Raw genomic sequence first — 21,788 nt, forward strand, 5'->3', positions numbered from 1 at the left:
CCGCCGCAAGGCGGGATGGACTAGCTGCGGCAGGCGACCCCCAGGTCGCTACCCCTGGCTTGGTTGCTAGTGACGGCAGGTGAGGCGTGGCAGGAGCAGTAGGCAGGAGATGTGCAGGTAGAGGTCTATAGGCATAATCGCAGGTGGCGGACAGGACTCAGGAACAATGGGAAGGCAGCCGGCAGGGACTAGGGACAAGTACTGCGGACAGGAACAAGGAACAATGACTAAGGTCAGGAACAACAGGGAGCTGGACCAAACGCTAGGGGAAGCATGCAGAGGCTCCAACACCTGTAGTGGGGCAGGGCTGGAATTTATAGGGAGTGATTAGTGCAACTTCCAATTATGGGCGGACTGGCCCTTTAAATCTGAGACAGCCGGCGTGCGCGCGCCCTAGGAGGTGGGGGCCCCATGCTGCACAAGGACCCCCGCGGCAGCATGGGGCAGAGAGAGGTCGCAGCGGCGGCCTGGAGCACGGGCCGCGGCCGTGACACAACCAGGGCCGCCATCAGAAATTTCAGGGCCCCATACAGCCGGAGTGTCTGGGCCCCCCATTAACAAAAAAACATGGGACGTATTTTTGACTGATGTCTTTGAAGTAACTGGGTGGCTTTGGGATAATTCTGGAAAGCTGGGTCTCTTTGGATACATCCCACGCCAGCCAACTTCCGTGCACTATTAATTAAAATAAAAACTATGGAACCTAAGGGCCAGGGCCGGTTTTAGGTCAAATGTGGCCCTGGGCACAATTTAAAAGTGGGGCCCCAAGTGCTTAGACATTAAACCACTACACAGTCATAGTTAAATAAAGAAGGTGGTCTGAGAGGAGTGTTGCTAGGGTCTTAAAAGATCAGGAGCACAAGCCCCCTACACATGGCCACAAAATATTTCTACGCATTGGTACCAAATAATACTGCTGGGATGTGGGGTCAGACAGGGTGCAGGGATCAGGGATGTGGGGTCAGACAGGGTGCAGGGATCAGGGATGTGGGGTCAGACAGGGTGCTGACAGAGTGCAGGGATCAGGGATTGCATCCCCCCCAGCACACATCATGCCCCCCCAGCACACATGCACACATCACCCCCCCCCCCAGCACACATGCACACATCATCCCCCCCCCAGCACACATGCACACATCATCCCCCCCAGCACACATGCACACACATCATCCCCCCCAGCACACATCATCCCCCCCAGCACACATCATCCCCCCCAGCACACATCATCCCCCCCAGCACACATGCACACATCATCCCCCCCAGCACACATGCACACATCATCCCCCCCCCAGCACACATGCACACATCATCCCCCCCCCAGCACACATGCACACATCATCCCCTCCCGGCACACATCATCCCCCCAGCACACATGCACACATCATCCCCCCCCAGCACACATCATCCCCCCCAGCACACATGCACACATCATCCCCCCCCGCCACACATCATCCCCCCCCCCCGGCACACATGCACACATCATCCCCCCAGCACACATGCACACATCATCCCCCCCAGCACACATCATCCCCCCAGCACACATGCACACATCATCCCCCCAGCACACATGCACACATCATCCCCCCCCCCGGCACACATGCACACATCATCCCCCCCCCCCCCCGGCACACATGCACACATCATCCCCCCCCCGGCACACATGCACACATCATCCCCCCCCCGGCACACATGCACACATCATCCCCCCAGCACACATCATCCTCCCAGCACACATGCACACATCATCCCCCCCCCGGCACACATGCACACATCATCCCCCCCCCCCGGCACACATGCACACATCATCCCCCCAGCACACATCATCCCCCCAGCACACATGCACACATCACCCCCCCCAGCACACATGCACACATCACCCCCCCCAGCACACATGCACACATCACCCCCCCCAGCACACATGCACACATCACCCCCCCAGCACACATGCACACATCATCCCCCCAGCACACATCATCCCCCCCCCCCGGCACACATGCACACATCATCCCCCCAGCACACATCATCCCCCCAGCACACATCATCCCCCCAGCACACATGCACACATCATCCCCCCAGCACACATGCACACATCATCCCCCCAGCACACATGCACACATCATCCCCCCAGCACACATGCACACATCACCCCCCCAGCACACATGCACACATCATCCCCCCAGCACACATGCACACATCATCCCCCCAGCACACATCATCCCCCCCCCCCCCGGCACACATGCACACATCATCCCCCCAGCACACATCATCCCCCCAGCACACATGCACACATCATCCCCCCAGCACACATGCACACATCATCCCCCCAGCACACATGCACACATCATCCCCCCAGCACACATGCACACATCACCCCCCCAGCACACATGCACACATCATCCCCCCAGCACACATCATCCTCCCAGCACACATGCACACATCATCCCCCCCCCGGCACACATGCACACATCATCCCCCCCCCGACACACATGCACACATCATCCCCCCAGCACACATCATCCCCCCAGCACACATGCACACATCATCCCCCCAGCACACATGCACACATCACCCCCCCCAGCACACATGCACACATCACCCCCCCCAGCACACATGCACACATCATCCCCCCAGCACACATGCACACATCATCCCCCCAGCACACATCATTCCCCCCCCCCCGGCACACATGCACACATCATCCCCCCCCCCGGCACACATGCACACATCATCCCCCCAGCACACATCATCCCCCCAGCACACATCATCCCCCCAGCACACATGCACACATCATCCCCCCAGCACACATGCACACATCATCCCCCCAGCACACATGCACACATCACCCCCCCAGCACACATGCACACATCACCCCCCCCAGCACACATGCACACATCACCCCCCCCAGCACACATGCACACATCACCCCCCCCAGCACACATGCACACATCACCCCCCCCAGCACACATGCACACATCACCCCCCCCAGCACACATGCACACATCACCCCCCCCAGCACACATGCACACATCATCCCCCCCAGCACACATGCACACATAATCCCCCCCAGCACACATGCACACATCATCCCCCCCAGAACACATCATCCCCCCCAGCACACATCATCCCCCCCAGCACACATGATTACACACACATCTACACTTACTTGCTGGGAAGCTCCAGGACCCATGTGCTTCCTGTTTTCCTCCTGGTCCTCACACAGCGGCTCCGGCCCCTCCCCCTTCTCCTCCGACATCGCAGCACAGGAGAAAGCTGCCAGAGAAGGTTGTGTGGGGCGGGGGAGGGGCCTTGGGGAGTGAGGAAGAGGAGGGGGCCCTGGGAGAGTGAGGAGGAGGCCCTGTGTTTTCCTGCCTGTGCGGTACAGCTGTTAGGAGCTTACACACAGGTAGGCTGGACTGCCGGGCCCCCCCTGGATGCTAGTTTTAGCCCGGGCCCCTGACAGCTGTACCACCAATACTGCCCTGATGGCGGCCCTGGACACAACTGTTCTACTGTGCTCCATTGCTGGTTTACGCAGTTGATTTTTTAAAAGAACTGACAATTTGAATGTGCTGTATCTTGTGTACCTTTATTATTACCACATTTTCATTGTTTTTTTTAATTATTAGATATTGTCTGTCAGAAATACGTCTCTTAGAAGGCGAGGCAGGAAAGAAATTGAAAAATTGGGTACTTTTTTTTTTTACCAAGGCAAAATACTTCCAGCTGTCACTATGCAACAGGCATTTCATGCGAACAAAACTGACAATTCATACTGGTACTTACTTTATACTTTTTATCCATTCAGCTTTCTCTTCTGGTGTTGGTGCAGAGATTCGATACACTGTGTGATTCCCCTCCACAACTCTCCCATCAGCCTCTGTTTTGCATGCCTTGATTACCTGGTCTTTATTATCTGGTATAAACAGCTCAAAACAGTTCTAGAAAAATAAAATATTAGTAATGAGCATGTGCATGGTAGAACTAAGGGACGTAGCAGACTGTCATGTATTACAGAAACCAGGTCACCTCTGCTTCCCATGTTAACACCTGCCTATTTATTGCACTAAAGTGCTGACTGAACAGCACTTGTTTGGGTTCAGAGAACATCGCCGAACCCAAACGCTTGGCATTTGCCTTCCCACGGCTGCAGAAGTTGAATGCAGCCCTCGGGAGACCTGAAAAACATGGATACAGCCCTAAGCGTTTGGGTCTGGAGAATGTTGTAGAACACAAAGGGGGTGATTTATGATAGGGAGTAAATTTACACCTGGTGTAAACTGCCCACAGCAACCACTCAGAGCTAAGCTTTTAGCTCTAGTAAAATATAAAAGGATCTGTTCTTGGTTGCTGTGGGCAGTTTACACCAGGTGTATATTTAAACCCTTTCATAAATCTCCCCCAAACTGTTCAGCCTCTCCGCTTAACACTATTCATAGGAATAACTACAGTTGTGTTACAATAGTTCATTGTCTTAAGGCACTAGTACACTTCTGATCTGGATTAACATGGCTGCTTTTTTCAGAAATAACACCAATTCTGTCCATGTGTTCCATCCGGTACTGAAGCACAACTCCGATAAAGGTATTGGCGCTAATGGTGCGTTTACACAGAGATTTATCTGACAGATTTTTGAAGCCAAAGCCTGGAACAGACTATAAACAGAGAACAGGTCATAAAAAGAAAGCCTGGTGAGACAGAGGAAGGATTGATGACTTTTCTCCAATAAATTAACTTTGAAGCATCATATGGTGAGTGCCGAGAATGGACTTTTGAAATAAAAAGAAAGACTGACTTGGCTTCAAAAATCTGTCAGATAAATCTCTGTGTAAACAGACCATAAGCTACAACCTTTGACACTATTTGTCAAAAACAACAATTGGTGAATCAACATGTCCTTTTTTGCAGATTGGATTTATACTCAAACTACTAATCATTAGAGATGAGCGAACCGGGTTTGGGTTCGAGTCCATCTGAACCCGAACGATCGGCATTTGATTAGCGGGGGCCGCTGTACTTGGATAAAGCTCTAAGGTTGTCTGGAAAACATGGATACAGCCAATGACTATATCCATGATTTCCACATAGCCTTAGGGCTTTATCAAAGTTCAGCAGCCACCGCTAATCAAATGCCGAAAGTTCGAGTTCGGATGGACTCGAGCATGCTTAAGGTTCGCTCATCTCTACTAATCATGTGAATGGCCCAATAGAAATCCAATAGAAATCCATGGTCACTAACTTAACGCAATTATGAATCTGTAATTGTGGACTTGCTCACGGGACATGTGAATAAGGCCATACCCTTAAAGGGATACTTCGGCGCTGATAAAAAAATAAAAAAAACACAATCAAACAATCCCTCTGGAGGGTGTCTCCATTTGAATTTCCCGCTGTTTACAGGTCCCTGAAGCTCTAGTTGGTGGCTTCATTTTTTCTTTACTTCCTGGTTTGGGCTTTTTTATGATGCCATGTGTCTCCTGTGATGTCTAACTGACTCTGTAAAACTGTTAGATGGCTTACATCTTGTTCAGCCAATCAATCAGAGCTGAGCAACCTGTGTCTGACAAAGGGAGACTGGCTTAACAGGGCTTAGACCCGCCTCCCTCTTGATGTCATTGTCACAAAATGGCTTCCACAGAACAGCCTGGGGTCAACAGTCATTAGGCAAGAATGAGTTTACTTCGCTTCCTGGTGGGGGATTGATGGGGGATTGATGGGGGGGGGGGGTAGAAAAGGGGGGCAGATTGTAATACGCTTCAATCACATAAGTTATATAATTTTGTAATGTGTTTCAATTACTGGGAAAAAGCTTTTTGCTGGAGTACCCCTTTAACTAACCAGATGCTCTAGTGGTCTGCATTGGAGATTTTAATTTGATAATGAACCTCAGTAGAGACAGGTTTAAGAATTTAGCAACACCATTATTACTCTACTTTCCTCTCTACCCTCATGGGTGGGCTGGGTGGATTTGTGGCACCTCTGATGTGGACCAGGGGCGTAACTAATGTCTCTTGGGCCCTGGTGCAAGAGGACAACTTGGGCCCCCCCTTCCTCAACCAAGAGACGCTATTGGTATATCTCCAGACTGATATAACCAATAATACCAGTTGTGGCATGGTGGGGCTGTAAGAGGCAGTTCTATGCCTCTGGAGTGGGAATTGGAGTTCAGGTGGAGCTCCTGGTCCAGATACTCCACTCCAGCCTTAGAGCTAATGAGGCTCTGAAACCCACCGGGTGGAGCTCTATTATAGACTCCAGGGCTCCTGGGTGAAGACTCCCAGGGTGGGAGAACACAGGCAGTGCTAGGCCTGTGGGAGCTGCAGACAAGTCTGGGTGAGACCAGTGGAGCTGGTGATAATGAGCATTAGGTTCATAAGTGACAGCTAGGGAAGCTGTGGTGTTAGTCAGTGGCTAGACGGCCTAGGTTTTATTTTATTGGTAGTGTTGCCTATGTCTTGTGTTTTTCTTTGAACGGATAAATAAAGCTGACTGAGGTCAGTATAAAGCATACAGCACTGACTGGACTGCAATTTGTGATGTGCCAACCTTCTCAGGCCCAGGAGATGGCGATCCCAGCGAGTGAGTAACCCCCAGATTGTCACACAGTATATAGGGAATATTATCACCATACATATTACCGCCATACTGTTACTAACCAAATCCTGTATGTTGCCCCCATGTTATCCCGCATGTTATCCCCCTTCTGTTGCCCCCCCATGTAAGCCCACTTTTGCTACCCCCCATGTTAGCCCACTTTTGTTGGCCCCCATGTTAGCCCCCTATGTTAGCCCCCTTATGTTGCAAAGCAACTCTCTATCTATCTATAATTTCTTTGAACACGTGTTATATTTTGATATCTTTTTGCTTTCATATTGTTTTTCCCCATGTTTAGTGCATTATTGGCAGGACATTTATTGTGAGGGTTGTTACTCGTCTGGCACATTACTTGTTGCCCTAAATATTGTAAGGGCACCTGTGTATTGACATCTTGGCCTTTTAGGCCTTTTTAAGTGGTTTTAACAATTGTGCTGTTTGTTGGTTACAAATAAACTATTTTTGATATTTTGACATATTAAGGCTGGGTTCACACACAGTATATTTCAGGCTGTATTTGGTCCTCAAGTCAGGTCCTCATAGCAATCAAAACCAGGAGTGGATTGAAAACACAGAAAGGATCTGTTCACACAATGTTGAAATTGAGTGGATGGCCGCCATATAACGGTAAATAACTGCCATTATTTCAATATAACAGCCGTTGTTTTAAAATAACAGCAAATATTTGCCATTAAATGACGGCCATCCACTCAATTACAACATTATGTGAACATAGCCTTTCTGTGTTTTCAATCCACTCCTGGTTTTGGTTGCTATACAGCCTCACAAATACAGCCTCAAATATACATAGTGTGAACCCAGCCTGAGTGTGCATTACTTTTGGTTAGTCTAGCCGCTTTTTTCTCTTGTCTTCAATTGTCTGGAAAATGAGTCCTGTAGTCTGAAATATCAATCATGTAGTATTTAAAGCGACTCTGTACCCACAATCTGACCCCCCCCCCCACCCCCAAACCGCTTGTACCTTCAGATAGCTGCTTTTAATCCAAGATCTGCCCTGCGGTCCGTTCGGCAGGTGATGCAGTTATGGTCATAAAAAATTTTTTCAGGGTGCCTTCACACCTACCGTATCGCAGTAGAAAATCTGCTGCGGATCCGCAGCAGATTTAACTAAATGAATGAACACAGCATTAAATACGCACTGTCAAATCCGCTGCGGATCCGCAGCAGATTTTCTACTGCGATACGGTAGGTGTGAAGGCACCCTTAAAATTGCAGCCCCGTGCCCTATGGGCGTATATGTGCCCTAACTTTGCACCACCTCTCTGTCCCTCCTCCCCACCCTCCTCATCATTATGAATGCTCCCGGCAGATTGCCTCCTATTCACCACCTGTGCTACCACGGCACATGGGCTGGATCATTAAGACACCTGTGCAATGTTCAAACAGCAGTAAATGTTCCAGTAGCATTCCTAATGATGAAGAGGGTGGGGGTGGTGCAAAGTTAGGGCACAGATACGCCCATAGGGCACGGGGCTGCCGACCGCATGACAGATCTTGGATAAAAAGCCGCTGTCCGAAGGTACAAGTGGTTTGGGGGGTCAGATTGTGGGTACAGAGTCGCTTTAATATGAGTCTGATGGTGGGTACAGAGCCCATTTTTGACAATTTTTTTTTTAAATAATCTCTTCATCTGTTAGATGTATCGATGTTTCATACAGAGGAGTTCCCAATTATTTTTCTCCCATAGACCATAATGGCATTCGATATTCGTTCGAATATACAAATATCGGGGGCTATTCTAATCGAATTTCGAATTAAATATTTTACTATTCGCTCATCTCTAGCAGTATTTCATTCCTCCCCCCCCCTCTTTTTTCCCCTTTCATTCTTAAAGTCAAATTTCAGGCTATAAGTTGTTCCATGTGTTCAGTTTACTCTTCTGGTTGATAATTACAGTTTCTACTACTACATGTAGGTGTTAAAATTAACCCAAAATATCCCCATTGACTTTAATAGGGTTCGAACCTCACTACTGTTAAAGGTTTGACTAATTACCAAGGACTAAATCTTACTACTGGGGTTATGGTTAGGGGAAAGGCTTCTGGCCCTCACAGAAATTACCCTTCCTTCCTTTTTTTGCTGCAACCATAATTATTTTATTGCCATAAGACAGGCAGGAATCCACTAGATTGCAGGTCAAATCAACACATTTTCCTGGTTTATGTGGATTACAAAATATTCACTAAAATCCTGTCTAGTAGACTTAACTGAGTAATACTGAATCTGGTCCACCCAGATCAGACTGGTTTTAGGTTGTGCAAAAGTATCTCTATTAATATTAATAAGGAAAACACAGCCCTGGCTGCCACTAAGACATTTGACGCAGTCGAATAGCCCTTCCTATATACTATACACGTCTCTTTCCCTTTTAGCACTGGCGATTGAAGCCTTAGCTATAAAAGTTCAGTCCTCAAAGATACAAACCTAATAAAACCTACTACAAAGTTTCCTAAAATCACCTGTACTATTGATTTCTGCAAAGTTGTTTCTGAATTACAGTTACACTTTAACTCTTGCACTGTATAACTGAGTGTATGCTGCTATGCACTTTGCAAAAGAGTGTGAAAAGTAGCAGTAAAATAAAAAGAAATATACACAAACAGTTTAAAGTGCTAAGTAAGATATTTCTCAGCCACACAACAACCTTATATGTAAAGCGGTTGGAAAATGGGTATTGAGACACTGCAAAGTCAGACATTGAATTTAGATAAGTGGCATTCTGATAAATCACATTTGATGGTTTAAGTCAGGGCTCTGTACAGGCCACAACAAGCATCTTAGATGCTTTCTCCTATACTTGACCTTGAAGATCTATCAAATCTGAGATTTCATTAAGTGACTTGTGGCAGTATCAGTAGAAGCCTTACCAATGTTTGTGTATAGATTTTGCATGGTTGTATGCTTGATTTTATGCAAAGCTTGTTATGGGTATGAGTGTGGCTGAAAAATATCAGAGGTGTCCAGATACTTCGAGCTGTATACTGTACATGCTTATCAGTAACAGTGGAATTTTCAGTATGTCTTTATTAAAGCAGCAAAATATAACTTACAGTCTTCTTTGAATCTTCAACCTCCCTAATGCTCAGGTTTTCTAAAGGTATTATCCCCCGAGGCTCCTTGTCCTGGAAGAATGAATAATTTAAATATAGATAAATCACTATACACACATACTATAAAAACAATGTTAGCATTCTAAACATCTATACATATCATCCATACAGAAATGTTGGCTGAACCAGCTTTGAAGGGAGCAGCCAACCATCAAAATGTACAAGGGCACCTTTCTCACTCTTTCCTGGCAGTATTTTCAACATACATGATTCTGAGAGGAGTCATACAGAAACTTATTCCATTCTCCATTTAAAGCGAATGTACCAATGGTACATCCCTTTTTTGTTTGTTTGTATTTTTTTATATGAAAAGACTGGCATTTGGATGCTGGTGCGTAGTCCTTTTTTTGAACTGCAGCCCGGTTCCCATGCACGGTCTACTACTGAGCACCATCCGGCGATGAAGCACTGGAGGCGGGGCCGCCGGTCCCCAGTGTGATTATCAACCCTCTCCTCTGTGACACGGCTCCATTGATTCTAATAGACCTGCGTCACAGAATGGAGGGGGTTTAGTGCAAGGGCCGATTCAGCAGATTATCGCTCCGTGTAATAGGGCCCTTAGATAGCTGCAGGGTGAAAAAGAGACATACGGTACCTTTCATACTGTATATCCAATTGTGATACTAAAAATCCTAAAATTCTAAGCTCCCTTTAAGGTGACTTAAATGAAGCCACTATGGAGGTTTTAGGCAGCTCACCAATTTACTGCTGCTGCATAGATTTGAAGGAGGAGGAGGGACGATGGACTGCCCAGTTCCCCAGATTAGTAGTTGCACCCATGGAATAAAAAAAGAAGAAACAATGGGAGGACCTTGAGAAAGACCCAGAGAAAATGGTATGGTGAAGCGATAAGGGGAGGTGCTGTGAGGCCTACTGGAAGAGGCCAAAGGCCCTTAGAAAAAGCAGACAGTCATCCTACACAAAAAAATCCAGTGGAGAGGTCTCAAAGACAAAAGGGTCACAAAGCAACAAAAAGAATCCACCCATCATAGATTACTGTGTTTTCTCTTTTTAAATCATGACGACAACCAAAAAACATTCAAATGACCCTGATCAAAAGTAACCTACCCCAGTTCTTGTAGTCTTTTGTGGTAGTTGTGGATGAGGCTCTTTATTTTTTTAGAGGGTAAAGCTGCCCATTCTTCTTTGTGAAAAGCCGGTTCCTGTAAATTCCTTGGCCATCTTGCATGAACTGCGTGCTTGAGATCTGCCCAGAGTGTCTCAATGATATTGAGGTCAGAAGACTGGAGATGCCACTCCAGAACCTTTACTTTGTTCTGTTGTAGCCAATGACAGGTCGACTTGGCCTTGTGTTTTGGATCGTTGTCATTCTGGAATCTCCAAGTATGTCCCATGCAGCTTCAGGGCTGATGAATGCAAATTTGCCTTCACACATCCCCAAAACATCAGCTATCCACCCCCGTGCTTTATATTAGAAATGGTGTTCCTTTCATTATAGGCCTTGCTGACACCTCTCCAAATGTAACGTCTATGGTTGTGGCCAAAAGGTTCGATTTGATGCATTATTTTGTGGTATTTGCGTAGTAATGGATTTCTTCTGGCAACTTTACCATGCATCCCATTTTTCTTCAAGTGCCTCCTTATTGTGCATCTTGAAACAGCAACACCGCTAATTTTCAGAGAGCCCTGTATTTCAGCTGATATTATTTGTGGGTTTTTCTTTGCATCCCAAACAATTTTTCTGGCAGTTATGGACAAACTTTTCGGCAATTTGTGCCAACTTCTGTGCACAATATCAGTCCAAAATCAAAAAGGTTATGTGAACTTTTGATCAGGGTCATTTGGATGTTTTTGGTTGTCATGATCAACCTGTCATTGGCTACAGCAGAACAAAGTGAAGGTTCTGGAGTGGCTCTCTCATTCTCCTGACCTTAATATTATTGAGCCACTCTCAAGCTCAATTTCAAGCACACAATTCATGCAAGACAGCCCAGGAATTTACAGGAACTGGATGCTTTTTGCCAAGAAGAATGGGCAGCTTTACCATCTGGTTGCCATTATTTTTCAAAAAGAAAAGAAAAACAAAACAAAAAAAACAGTACCGTATTTTCCAGCGTATAAGACTACTTTTTAACCCGAAAATCCTTGTCAGAAGTCGGGAGTCGTCCTTTACGCCGGGTATGGTCGCCCCATACGGTGGGGGGGGCTCAAAAATGGCTCGTATCCCCAACATATGGGGCGACCATTTAAAAAACAAACAAACAAACATTTAACTCACCTAGGCCCATTCCCGGCCTTTGTGCATCTTCTTCTCCGCTCCCGTTCCCGACGCAGCCAGTGTGACGTGCGCTGACTATGCCGGGGATGCCCGAAGCTCTCCCGAGCAGCCAAGTGTCTAATCAGAGACGCTCGGCTGCTTGGGAGAGCTTCGGAAGAATTAGAGGCTTCTGGTACTTCCGGAGCCTCCCAAAGCCTCTGTCATTCTTCTGAAGCTCTTCCGAGCAACTGAGCGTCTCCAATAAGATGCTCGGGAGAGCTTCAGGCATCCCCGACGCAGTGAGTGTACGTCACTCTGGCTGCGCTGGGAGCGGAAAGTTGAAAGGAGGTCGGGAACAGGCCCAGGTGAGTTAACTGTTTTTTTTTTTTTTATTAATTTAGCTGCAGTTAACCCCTGCCTAACATTTTCCGGCATATAAAGCAAACCCCTGACAATCTTCTTAAAAAGTCAGGGATCGTGGGAAAAAAAGTTTTTGTGTTATCATATTTTCTGAAAAAAGGACAAGGAAGCAAAAATTCTGCCGGGGTATGTAAACTTTTGAGCACAACTGTTTGTACTGCATTGATCTCACAAAGTACCTTATGGGGACTACTAAAGTGTTAAAAAAAATTTTTTCCCATAATAAAAGTTTAAATGATAAGAAAGGAAATACTAAAATCCACAGTTTAGAAAATGTGTAGTTTTTCTTAAATTTAACCTCACAAATAATAATTTTTCAGTGAAAATTAGTAGTTTTTACAAAAAGTACAAGTTGTCCCATGAAAAATAACAAAGTTATGGCCTTTTAAGGTAAAGAGGGGAAAACAAAAACCCAAAAATGAAATAAAAACTGAACAGCATACTCCAGATGAGGCTGTACCAAAGCTTTATAAAATCAATAATGTTATGTCTATGGCATTAATATTTTATAATAAATTGCATTTCTCCTTTAAGCTAGATTCACATGTTACGTATATGCAGCGGATTTCACGCTGTGAGTTCGCAGTGAAATCCGCTGCGGATACCTCTCCTGTCATTTCCAATGTAATTACATACTCACAGCGACATTCCCCTGCGAGTATGTAAGTGCCGCTTCCATTAACCCCCCACCCCCGCCGCCGGGGAAGATACTTAACCTGCTCCATGATCTGGCCGCATCTAAAGCTCCCGGTCACCATAGGCCCCACTGCCGTCATTGATTGGCTGCGCGCAGGGGCGGGCTGGGCCGGGGGGCAGGAGGGCATGTGCCCCCCGGGCCGGTCTTCCCCACCAATGAGTGGGCCGCGACGCGCGGCCGACTCTCTACAGTAGTTGAGACTGAAAGAATAGCGCGGCCGGCCGCCGCGCTATTCCCCCAGTCTCTTCCGGCCTCCTGATCCCCCAGGAGCCGCAGACGTGCTGTACGCAGGCACGTCTGCAGGCACCTACATCAGGTCCTCAGCGGTGACGTCACTTCCCTGACGCGCCGCTGAGGACCTGATAGGAAAGGGAGAGGAGAGGAGCCGCCGCGCTGCAGCAGCAGGGAGAAGCTGCTGCACACTGAAGATCCGGCCCGAGGAGAGGTGAGTTGTTTTTCTTTTTTTTTAAACCCATTAACATGTGGCCACACCGGGGGGGGGGGGGGGCTATTCTATGAGGGGGGGTGCACAGGGGGGCTATTCTATGAGGGGGGATGCACAGGGGGGCTATTCTATGAAGGGGGATGCACAGGGGGGCTATTCTATGAGGGGGGATGCGCAGGGGGGCTATTCTATATTGGGGGGATGCACAGGGGGGCTATTCTATGAAGGGGGATGCACAGGGGGGCTATTCTATGAGGGGGGATGCACAGGGGGGCTATTCTATATTGGGGGGATGCACAGGGGGGGCTATTCTATGAAGGGGGATGCACAGGGGGGCTATTCTATGAGGGGGGATGCACAGGGGGGCTATTCTATATTGGGGGGATGCACAGGGGGGCTATTCTATGAAGGGGGATGCACAGGGGGGCTATTCTATATTGGGGGGATGCACAGGGGGGGCTATTCTATGAAGGGGGATGCACAGGGGGGCTATTCTATGAGGGGGGATGCACAGGGGGGCTATTCTATATTGGGGGGATGCACAGGGGGGCTATTCTATGAAGGGGGATGCACAGGGGGGCTATTCTATATTGGGGGGATGCACAGGGGGGGCTATTCTATGAAGGGGGATGCACAGGGGGGCTATTCTATATTGGGGGGATGCACAGGGGGGGCTATTCTATGAAGGGGGATGCACAGGGGGGCTATTCTATGAGGGGGGATGCGCAGGGGGGCTATTCTATATTGGGGGGATGCACAGGGGGGCTATTCTATGAAGGGGGATGCACAGGGGGGCTATTCTATGAGGGGGGATGCACAGGGGGGCTATTCTATGAAGGGGGATGCACAGGGGGCTATTCTATGAGGGGGGATGCTCAGGAGGCTATTCTATGAGGGGGGATGGACAAGGAGGCTATTCTATATGGGGGGGTGCATGGGGGCTATTCTATGAGGGGGGATGCACAGGGGGGATATTCTATTAGGGGGGGATGCACAGGGGGGCTATTCTATAAAGGAGAATGCACAGGGGGGTATTCTATTAGGGGGGGATGCACAGGGGGCTATTCTATGAGGGGGGATGCACAGGGGGAGCTATTCTATAAGGGGGGATGCAAAGGGGGGGTTATTCTATAAAGGAGAATGCACAGGGGGGCTATTCTATGAAGGGGGATGCACAGGGGGCTATTCTATATGGGGGGGTGCATGGGGGCTATTCTATATGGGAGGATGCACAGGGGTTTATTCTATATGGGGGGATGCACAGGGGGAGCTATTCTATAAGGGAGAATGCACAGGGGGCTATTCTATATGGGGGGATGCACAGGGGGAGCTATTCTATATTGGGGGGATGCACGGGGGGGGCTATTCTATAAGGGGGGATGCACAGGGGGGCTATTCTATAAGGGAGAATGCACAGGGGGGCTATTCTATATGGGGGGATGCACAGGGGGGCTATTCTATATTGGGGGGATGCACAGGGGGGCTATTCTATGAAGGGGGATGCACAGGGGGGCTATTCTATGAAGGGGGATGCACAGGGGGGCTATTATATGAGGGGGGATGCACAGGGGGGCTATTCTATATTGGGGGGATGCACAGGGGGGCTATTCTATGAAGGGGGATGCACAGGGGGGCTATTCTATGAGGGGGGATGCACAGGGGGGCTATTCTATGAAGGGGGATGCACAGGGGGGCTATTCTATGAGGGGGGATGCACAGGGGGGCTATTCTATGAAGGGGGATGCACAGGGGGCTATTCTATGAGGGGGGATGCTCAGGAGGCTATTCTATGAGGGGGGATGGACAAGGAGGCTATTCTATATGGGGGGTGCATGGGGGCTATTCTATAAAGGAGAATGCACAGGGGGGTATTCTATTAAGGGGGGATGCACAGGGGGCTATTCTATGAGGGGGGGATGCACAGGGGGAGCTATTCTATAAGGGGGGGTGCACAGGGGGGGCTATTCTATGAGGGGGGGATGCACAGGGGGGCTATTCTATGAGGGGGGATGCACAGGGGGAGCTATTCTATGAGGGGGGGATGCACAGGGGGAGCTATTCTATAAAGGAGAATGCACAGGGGGGCTATTCGATGAAGGGGGATGCACAGGGGGCTATTCTATATGGGGGGGGGGTGCATGGGGGCTATTCTATATGGGGGGGTGCATGGGGGCTATTCTATATGGGAGGATGCACAGGGGGGGTTATTCTATATTGGGGGAATGCACAGGGGGCTATTCTATGAGGGGGGGGATGCACAGGGGGAGCTATTCTATAAGGGGGGATGCACAGGGGGAGCTATTCTATAAGGGAGAATGCACAGGGGGGCTATTCTATATGGGGGGATGCACAGGGGGGGCTATTCTATATGGGGGGATGCACAGGGGGAGCTATTCTATATTGGGGGGATGCACAGGGGGGCTATTCTATAAGGGGGGATGCACAGGGGGGCTATTCTATAAGGGAGAATGCACAGGGGGGCTATTCTATATGGGGGGATGCACAGGGGGAGCTATTCTATAAGGGGGATGCACATGGGGGCTATTCTATGAAGGGGGATGCACAGGGGGAGCTATTCTATATGGGGGATGCACAGGGGGGCTATTCTATGAGGGGGGGATGCACAGGGGGAGCTATTCTATGAGGGGGGGGATGCACAGGGGGAGCTATTCTATGAGGGGGATGCACAGGGGGCTATTCTATATGGGAGAATGCACAGGGGGGCTATTCTATATTGGGGGGGATGCACAGGGGGGCTATTCTATGAGGGGGGATGCACAGGGGGCTATTCTATGAGGGGGGGATGCACAGGGGGAGCTATTCTATAAGGGGGATGCACAGGGGGAGCTATTCTATAAAGGAGAACGCACAGGGGGGCTATTCTATAAGGGGGATGCACAGGGGGAGCTATTCTATAAAGGAGAACGCACAGGGGGCTATTCTATGAAGGGGGATGCACAGGGGGCTATTCTATGAGGGGGGATGCACAGGGGGCTATTCTACGAGGGGGGTTGCACAAGGGGGCTATTCTATATGGGGGGATGCACAGGGGGGGGCTATCCTATATGGGGGATGCACAGGTGGGCTATTCTATATGGAGAGATGTGCAGCGGGGGCTATTCTATATGGAGGGATGTATTGATGAGGATGTTGCTGGAGCAAGAAGCCTAAAATGTCTGTCTGACAGATCCCGTGGAGAGGAGGAGTCATGGCCAGAGAAGCCTTCATGATGGCCGGAGCCAGATGGAGAAGAAAAGGAAAAGTGGACGTCTCTTCATGCAGAGAAGACGCCTACTGTGAGTCACTGAATGTAACTGCACTATAATAACTTATAAGGTCTTTTAACTTATCAGGGGTGTCAAACTATGTCCCTCCAGATGTTGCAAAACTACAATTCCCGTCATGGTTTATCTGTCCAGTCATGATGGGATTTGTAGTGTTGTAACAACTGGAGGGACGGAGTTTGACAACTGTGTTCTATTGTCAGTGTTCTTATACCGGAGATAGATAGGAGATAGATAGGAGATAGATAGGAGATAGATAGGAGATAGATAGGAGATAGATAGGAGATAGATAGGAGATAGATAGGAGATAGATAGGAGATAGATAGGTGATAGATAGATAGATAGATAGATAGATAGATAGATAGATAGATAGGAGATAGATAGATAGATAGGAGATAGATAGATAGATAGGAGATAGATAGATAGATAGGAGATAGATAGATAGATAGATAGATAGATAGATAGATAGATAGACAGACAGACAGATAATAGATAGGAGATAGATAGATAGATAGATAGATAGGAGATAGATAGATAGATAGATAGATAGATAGATAGATAGATAGATAGATAGATAGATAGGAGATAGATAGATAGATAGATAGATAGATAGATAGATAGGAGATAGATAGATAGATAGATAGATAGGAGATAGATAGATAGATAGATAGATCCAGTAGGAAATAGCTATCTAGCAGTTCATTATGTATCTTTGATTACACATGAGATCACAACCAGCAGACACATTTTAATAATGAGAACCTTCTATGGGGAGGATCCTGGTATTTGTACGGTGGATGTTAGTTAGTAATGGTGGTGGTGGTGAAGGGGTTGTGATATTTGTTTCTTTTATACTGGTATTATTGGTCTTGTTATACTGGATCTCAGTTATGGTGTGGTGCTATTAGTTAGTATGGGGTGGTAATGGTTGTGGTCACAGTGACAATATATGTTTCTTATATACTGGTGTATTGGATTTGGTCAGTAACGGTATATTTCTTCTATCCCCTATTAGTTCTGTTCTGGGGTCACATCCACACACTGATCCCCCACAGAACTCTGTATACTGATCTCTCACAAAGCCTCCAGTATACAATACACCAGGAATCCTCCAAGTACAACAGCTGCAAACACTACAACTCCCAGCATTTACTTACAGTCTGCAGCCCTCAGGATATGCTGGGAGTTGTAGTACATCCTCTGATAACAGCTGGTGCTGCAGAGATTCAGGGCTGATGGTTTTAACATGATAAGAGAACCAAAAGGGCATTACAGCACTGATAACAGGGTCACCGGGTACACAGCATGGTACCTTAAGGGTGCATTCACACAGACAGATTTAGCTGACAGATTTTTGAAGCCAAAGCCAGGAATGGAGTTGAAAAGAGGAGAAATCTCAGTTTTTCCTTTATTACCTGTTCTCTGCTTATAGTCTGTTCCTGGCTTTGGCTTCAAACATCGGTCAGATAAATCTCTCTGTTTAAAGGCATCCTAAGGTACTATGCTGTGCACCTGGAGCTAGGTTCCCTTTAATCCAATAGATGTATATCACAAGGGCTTTTCGTGGCTGGGAACACTGGCCACAATACTATAATTCTGTGGCGCATGTGTAATCTTCCTTTCCCGCACTTATTTGGGGAGGGTAATACCAGGTAAGGGCCAGGGTGGTGGATGGGCCGCTAGCCTGCCAGTCAAGGGCCAGTGCCGTGTGCTTGCCCCCCAGGCTAAAATCTGCCAGCCAGCCCCTGGCTGCGCGGGACCTCCGGGAGCCTAATATGTGGCAGGCAGGTAAAGTATCTTTCTGGCAGCAGGGGTTACTGGGGTCGGCATTTACATATGTATGTAATCACATTGGAAATGACATATGCACGTATGTAATTACATTTTGAATGACAGGATAGGTATCCGCAGCGGATTTCACTGCGAACCCGCAGTGTGAAATCCGCTGCAGATACGTTATGTGTGAATCTAGCCTTAGAGTATTTGCACACTTCAGAAATCAGGTGAATAACTTGCTGTGCATTCTGTCCCTCGCCCCTTCCCCCGCTAGAACTTCCCCCAGTACCACAGGCTTTATTCTATGCGCAGGCAGATTCCGCCGTCCGCCCAAAGACTTGTCATGTCAATTCTTTAAGTGGACGGCAGAATCCGCTTGACTATAGAATGGAGTCTGTGGGACAGGAGGAGACTGAAGCGGGAGCGCGCAGGGATGAGTGGCGGAATCCACAAGTTATGTATGTGATTGAAGAAGACAACAGAGCAGAAAGCTAGCATGAAAAGCAGAAGAAAAGCATGAAAAGAGCCAGGAAAGGTAACTTTATTTACCAATATAGGTGTATTTGACATTTAAAAATAAGTTTAATTGTCAAACAACCCTTTTAAGGCCATGTTCACATATAGTAAAACATCGTCCGTTCTCTGACCTGGCTGGATCACAGAACGGCCGGTGTTACTGATGACTAGTGCGGGCCGGATGATCTACACTACTAATGGATCTACACTACTAATGAATTCACACAATGGAAGTGCATACATTGTGTGCACTGACAGGTTCTCTGCAGACACAGAAAATGAACTTGTGAGTTTTTTGCAGGGCCGCTAGCGATCCTGGCCGAAGTGTTTACTATGAGTATACACTCCGGCCTGGATTCCCTCAGCTGCAGCACAATCTAAGCTCAGTATTAATCACGCCCGTTGTTGAAAATCGTCAAAAAGGCTTTAAAAGCTACATGTACCTGTTAAGTGACCGACCAAAAAAATAAAAGTTGCAGCTTTTTACCTATTGCTAAAAAAACGTTATGAACCAAAAAGGGTTAATGTGGGGAGCTTGACGGCTTCAGCCTTCTTCTGCTTCCACACAATCATTTCAGCTGCATTTCTGACTGTGTACTCCTTTATTTGTAACCATGATTTCTTTGCAGACATTACTGTATGAAGACAAGCTTTCTAAATTCTTCATTGCAGAGTTTATGTTCAGACATCTGTGCTTTGAACAACTTTCAGCTGATCTTGCATGTCATGCTTGTAAACCACAAGTTTTGCCAAATGTCAGTGACTCAGAGAACATGTTCTGAACTCTTAAAGGGGTAGTGCACCAAAACATTTTTTCTTTCAAATCAACTGCTGCCATGAAGTGCCAGAGATTTGTAATTTACTTCTATTAAAAAATCTCAAGCCTTCCAGTACTTATCAGCTGCTGTATGCCCAACAGGAAGTTGTATTATTTCCAGTCTGGACAGCAGGAGAGGTTTTCTATGAGGATTTGCTCCTGTTTTGGACAGTTCCTGACATGGACAGAGGAGGCAACAGAGAGCACTGTGTCAGACAGGAAAGAAAACACCACTTCCTGCTGGACACACAGCAGCTGATAAGTACTGGAAGACTTGAGATTTTTTAATAGAAGTGAATTACAAATCTCTGGCACTTTATGGCACCAGTTGATTTGAAAGAAAATTTTTTTTGGTGGACTACCCCTTTAAAATGGTCAACTTGTTTAACCTTGTCCAGTCTAACTAACATAAGAAAAGTTGTGGGTTTTCTTTTTAGCATTTTTATTTCATAATAATCAGAACCCCCATCATCTAAAGATCAATTATTAAAAACCTTAAGGTTAAAGCAAGTGCTGCTGCCAAATCTGCTTCATTGTTTCTACACTGATTTAAAGGGGCTTTCCAAGAATTTACATGTACATAAACATTAGTTAAGCAATCACATTTACACAGATTCCACTCACCGTTGTATACTCAAAATAGTACAAACAGTTGTCTGTCAAAATGAACCAGCGTCTTTTCCATGTCTTAACACGACCACCTGCAAGCCAAAAACTAATCTTTAGACATAAGTTGGTAAGTGGTAATGTTTTCTGAATGAACACAAAGGCCATTGCAACCAATTATAGAAAAGACATTGCTTGCTATTAGATCTATGAAGTGTATTTATTAGTATTAAAAAGAGAATGCAGAAGCCAAGTGTAACAGGAAAGAAAGAGTTAATAGCTAGAAGCTATATGCTGCTTGCCCACAGTGTGAGTCACAGAGGTTTCACATTCTGTATTGACTAAAACAGGAAGGGGGAAATGAAAAGCAACAAGTTTTCTAGCATTTGGGTCTATAGAATGACTGTTTGTAGCAAACCCATGAGTGCCAATACACACACACACACACACACACACACACATTGTGAGACAGTGACAGGAATGGTGGTTGGGGGATCACTATACTTTTCTAAGAATTCTGTCAGAAGAGTGTATTAGGTGAAAAACACATCCAGAGAAAGCTGAGTGATATATGAGTGATCCAGTGTAGTTTGAAATCCCTAGCAAAGTATAGTTTGCTAAAGGACCTTGCTAACTTCTGTTTAAAGGCCTAGATTTCAATAGAATCAGAGTCATAGGTATTGGGCCAGTCCCTTCTTGGACAGTCCAGGTTCTCACTTTGGCTATGTCAACCTAGTTGCCAGGGGCCAGCTCATTAGTGGGTGTATATAAAGTTGTGCAGAGTGCGCACTGGGAGACAGAGAACCAAGATCTGCTGGGAGGTGGAAAGACAGATTTGCTAGTCTCTTTTGTAACAGTTAAAGGGGTTATCCAGGATAAGAAAACCAAAGCTGCTTTCTTAAAAAAACAAACAAAAAAAAAACAGCACCACACATGTCCCCCAGTTTGCACGTGGTTCTGAAGCCAGTTCCATTGAAGTGAATAGAGCAGAGTTGTTATACCGCACATGACCTCTATAGTATAGTGCTTTTTTTTTTTTTTTTTTTTAAAGAAAGCAGCTATGTTTTTCTCTAAACCTGGATAACCACGGCTGTGTCAAACGACGAGAGATGTCTTACATGTTCACCCGGCAGATACAAACTTTGATTGGTATGTGGGCACATTAGGGTGTATCCGCACACCAATTTACCGTTGACCACAGTGTAAAGTACAGCCAGGATCCGTATTCTACTTTGTAAACACAGCTATGGCCGCTGTTCACCGAACTGTAGCCGTAGAAAATGGACC

At 47.1% G+C, this 21,788-nt stretch overlaps 1 protein-coding gene across 2 annotated transcripts in view; it reads right to left on the minus strand.

The window, feature by feature from the left end:
* CYTH1 (cytohesin 1) overlaps positions 1-21,788 on the minus strand; it is an 88,722-nt gene that overhangs the window by 11,648 nt on the left and 55,286 nt on the right. Inside the window, exons 10-12 of one of the 2 annotated variants that reach the window (XM_069951995.1) lie at positions 20,520-20,596; positions 9,663-9,734; positions 3,784-3,938 (exon numbers count right to left, since the gene is read on the minus strand). In XM_069951995.1, coding sequence (XP_069808096.1) covers positions 3,784-3,938; positions 9,663-9,734; positions 20,520-20,596 — 304 coding nt within the window. Of the gene's footprint in view, positions 1-3,783; positions 3,939-9,662; positions 9,735-20,519; positions 20,599-21,788 lie in introns of both variants that reach the window. The other variant, XM_069951996.1, reaches the window with a different exon arrangement.

The sequence above is a fragment of the Dendropsophus ebraccatus genome, chromosome 14 (genome assembly GCF_027789765.1).
Source record: "Dendropsophus ebraccatus isolate aDenEbr1 chromosome 14, aDenEbr1.pat, whole genome shotgun sequence".
Lineage (NCBI taxonomy): Eukaryota > Metazoa > Chordata > Amphibia > Anura > Hylidae > Dendropsophus > Dendropsophus ebraccatus.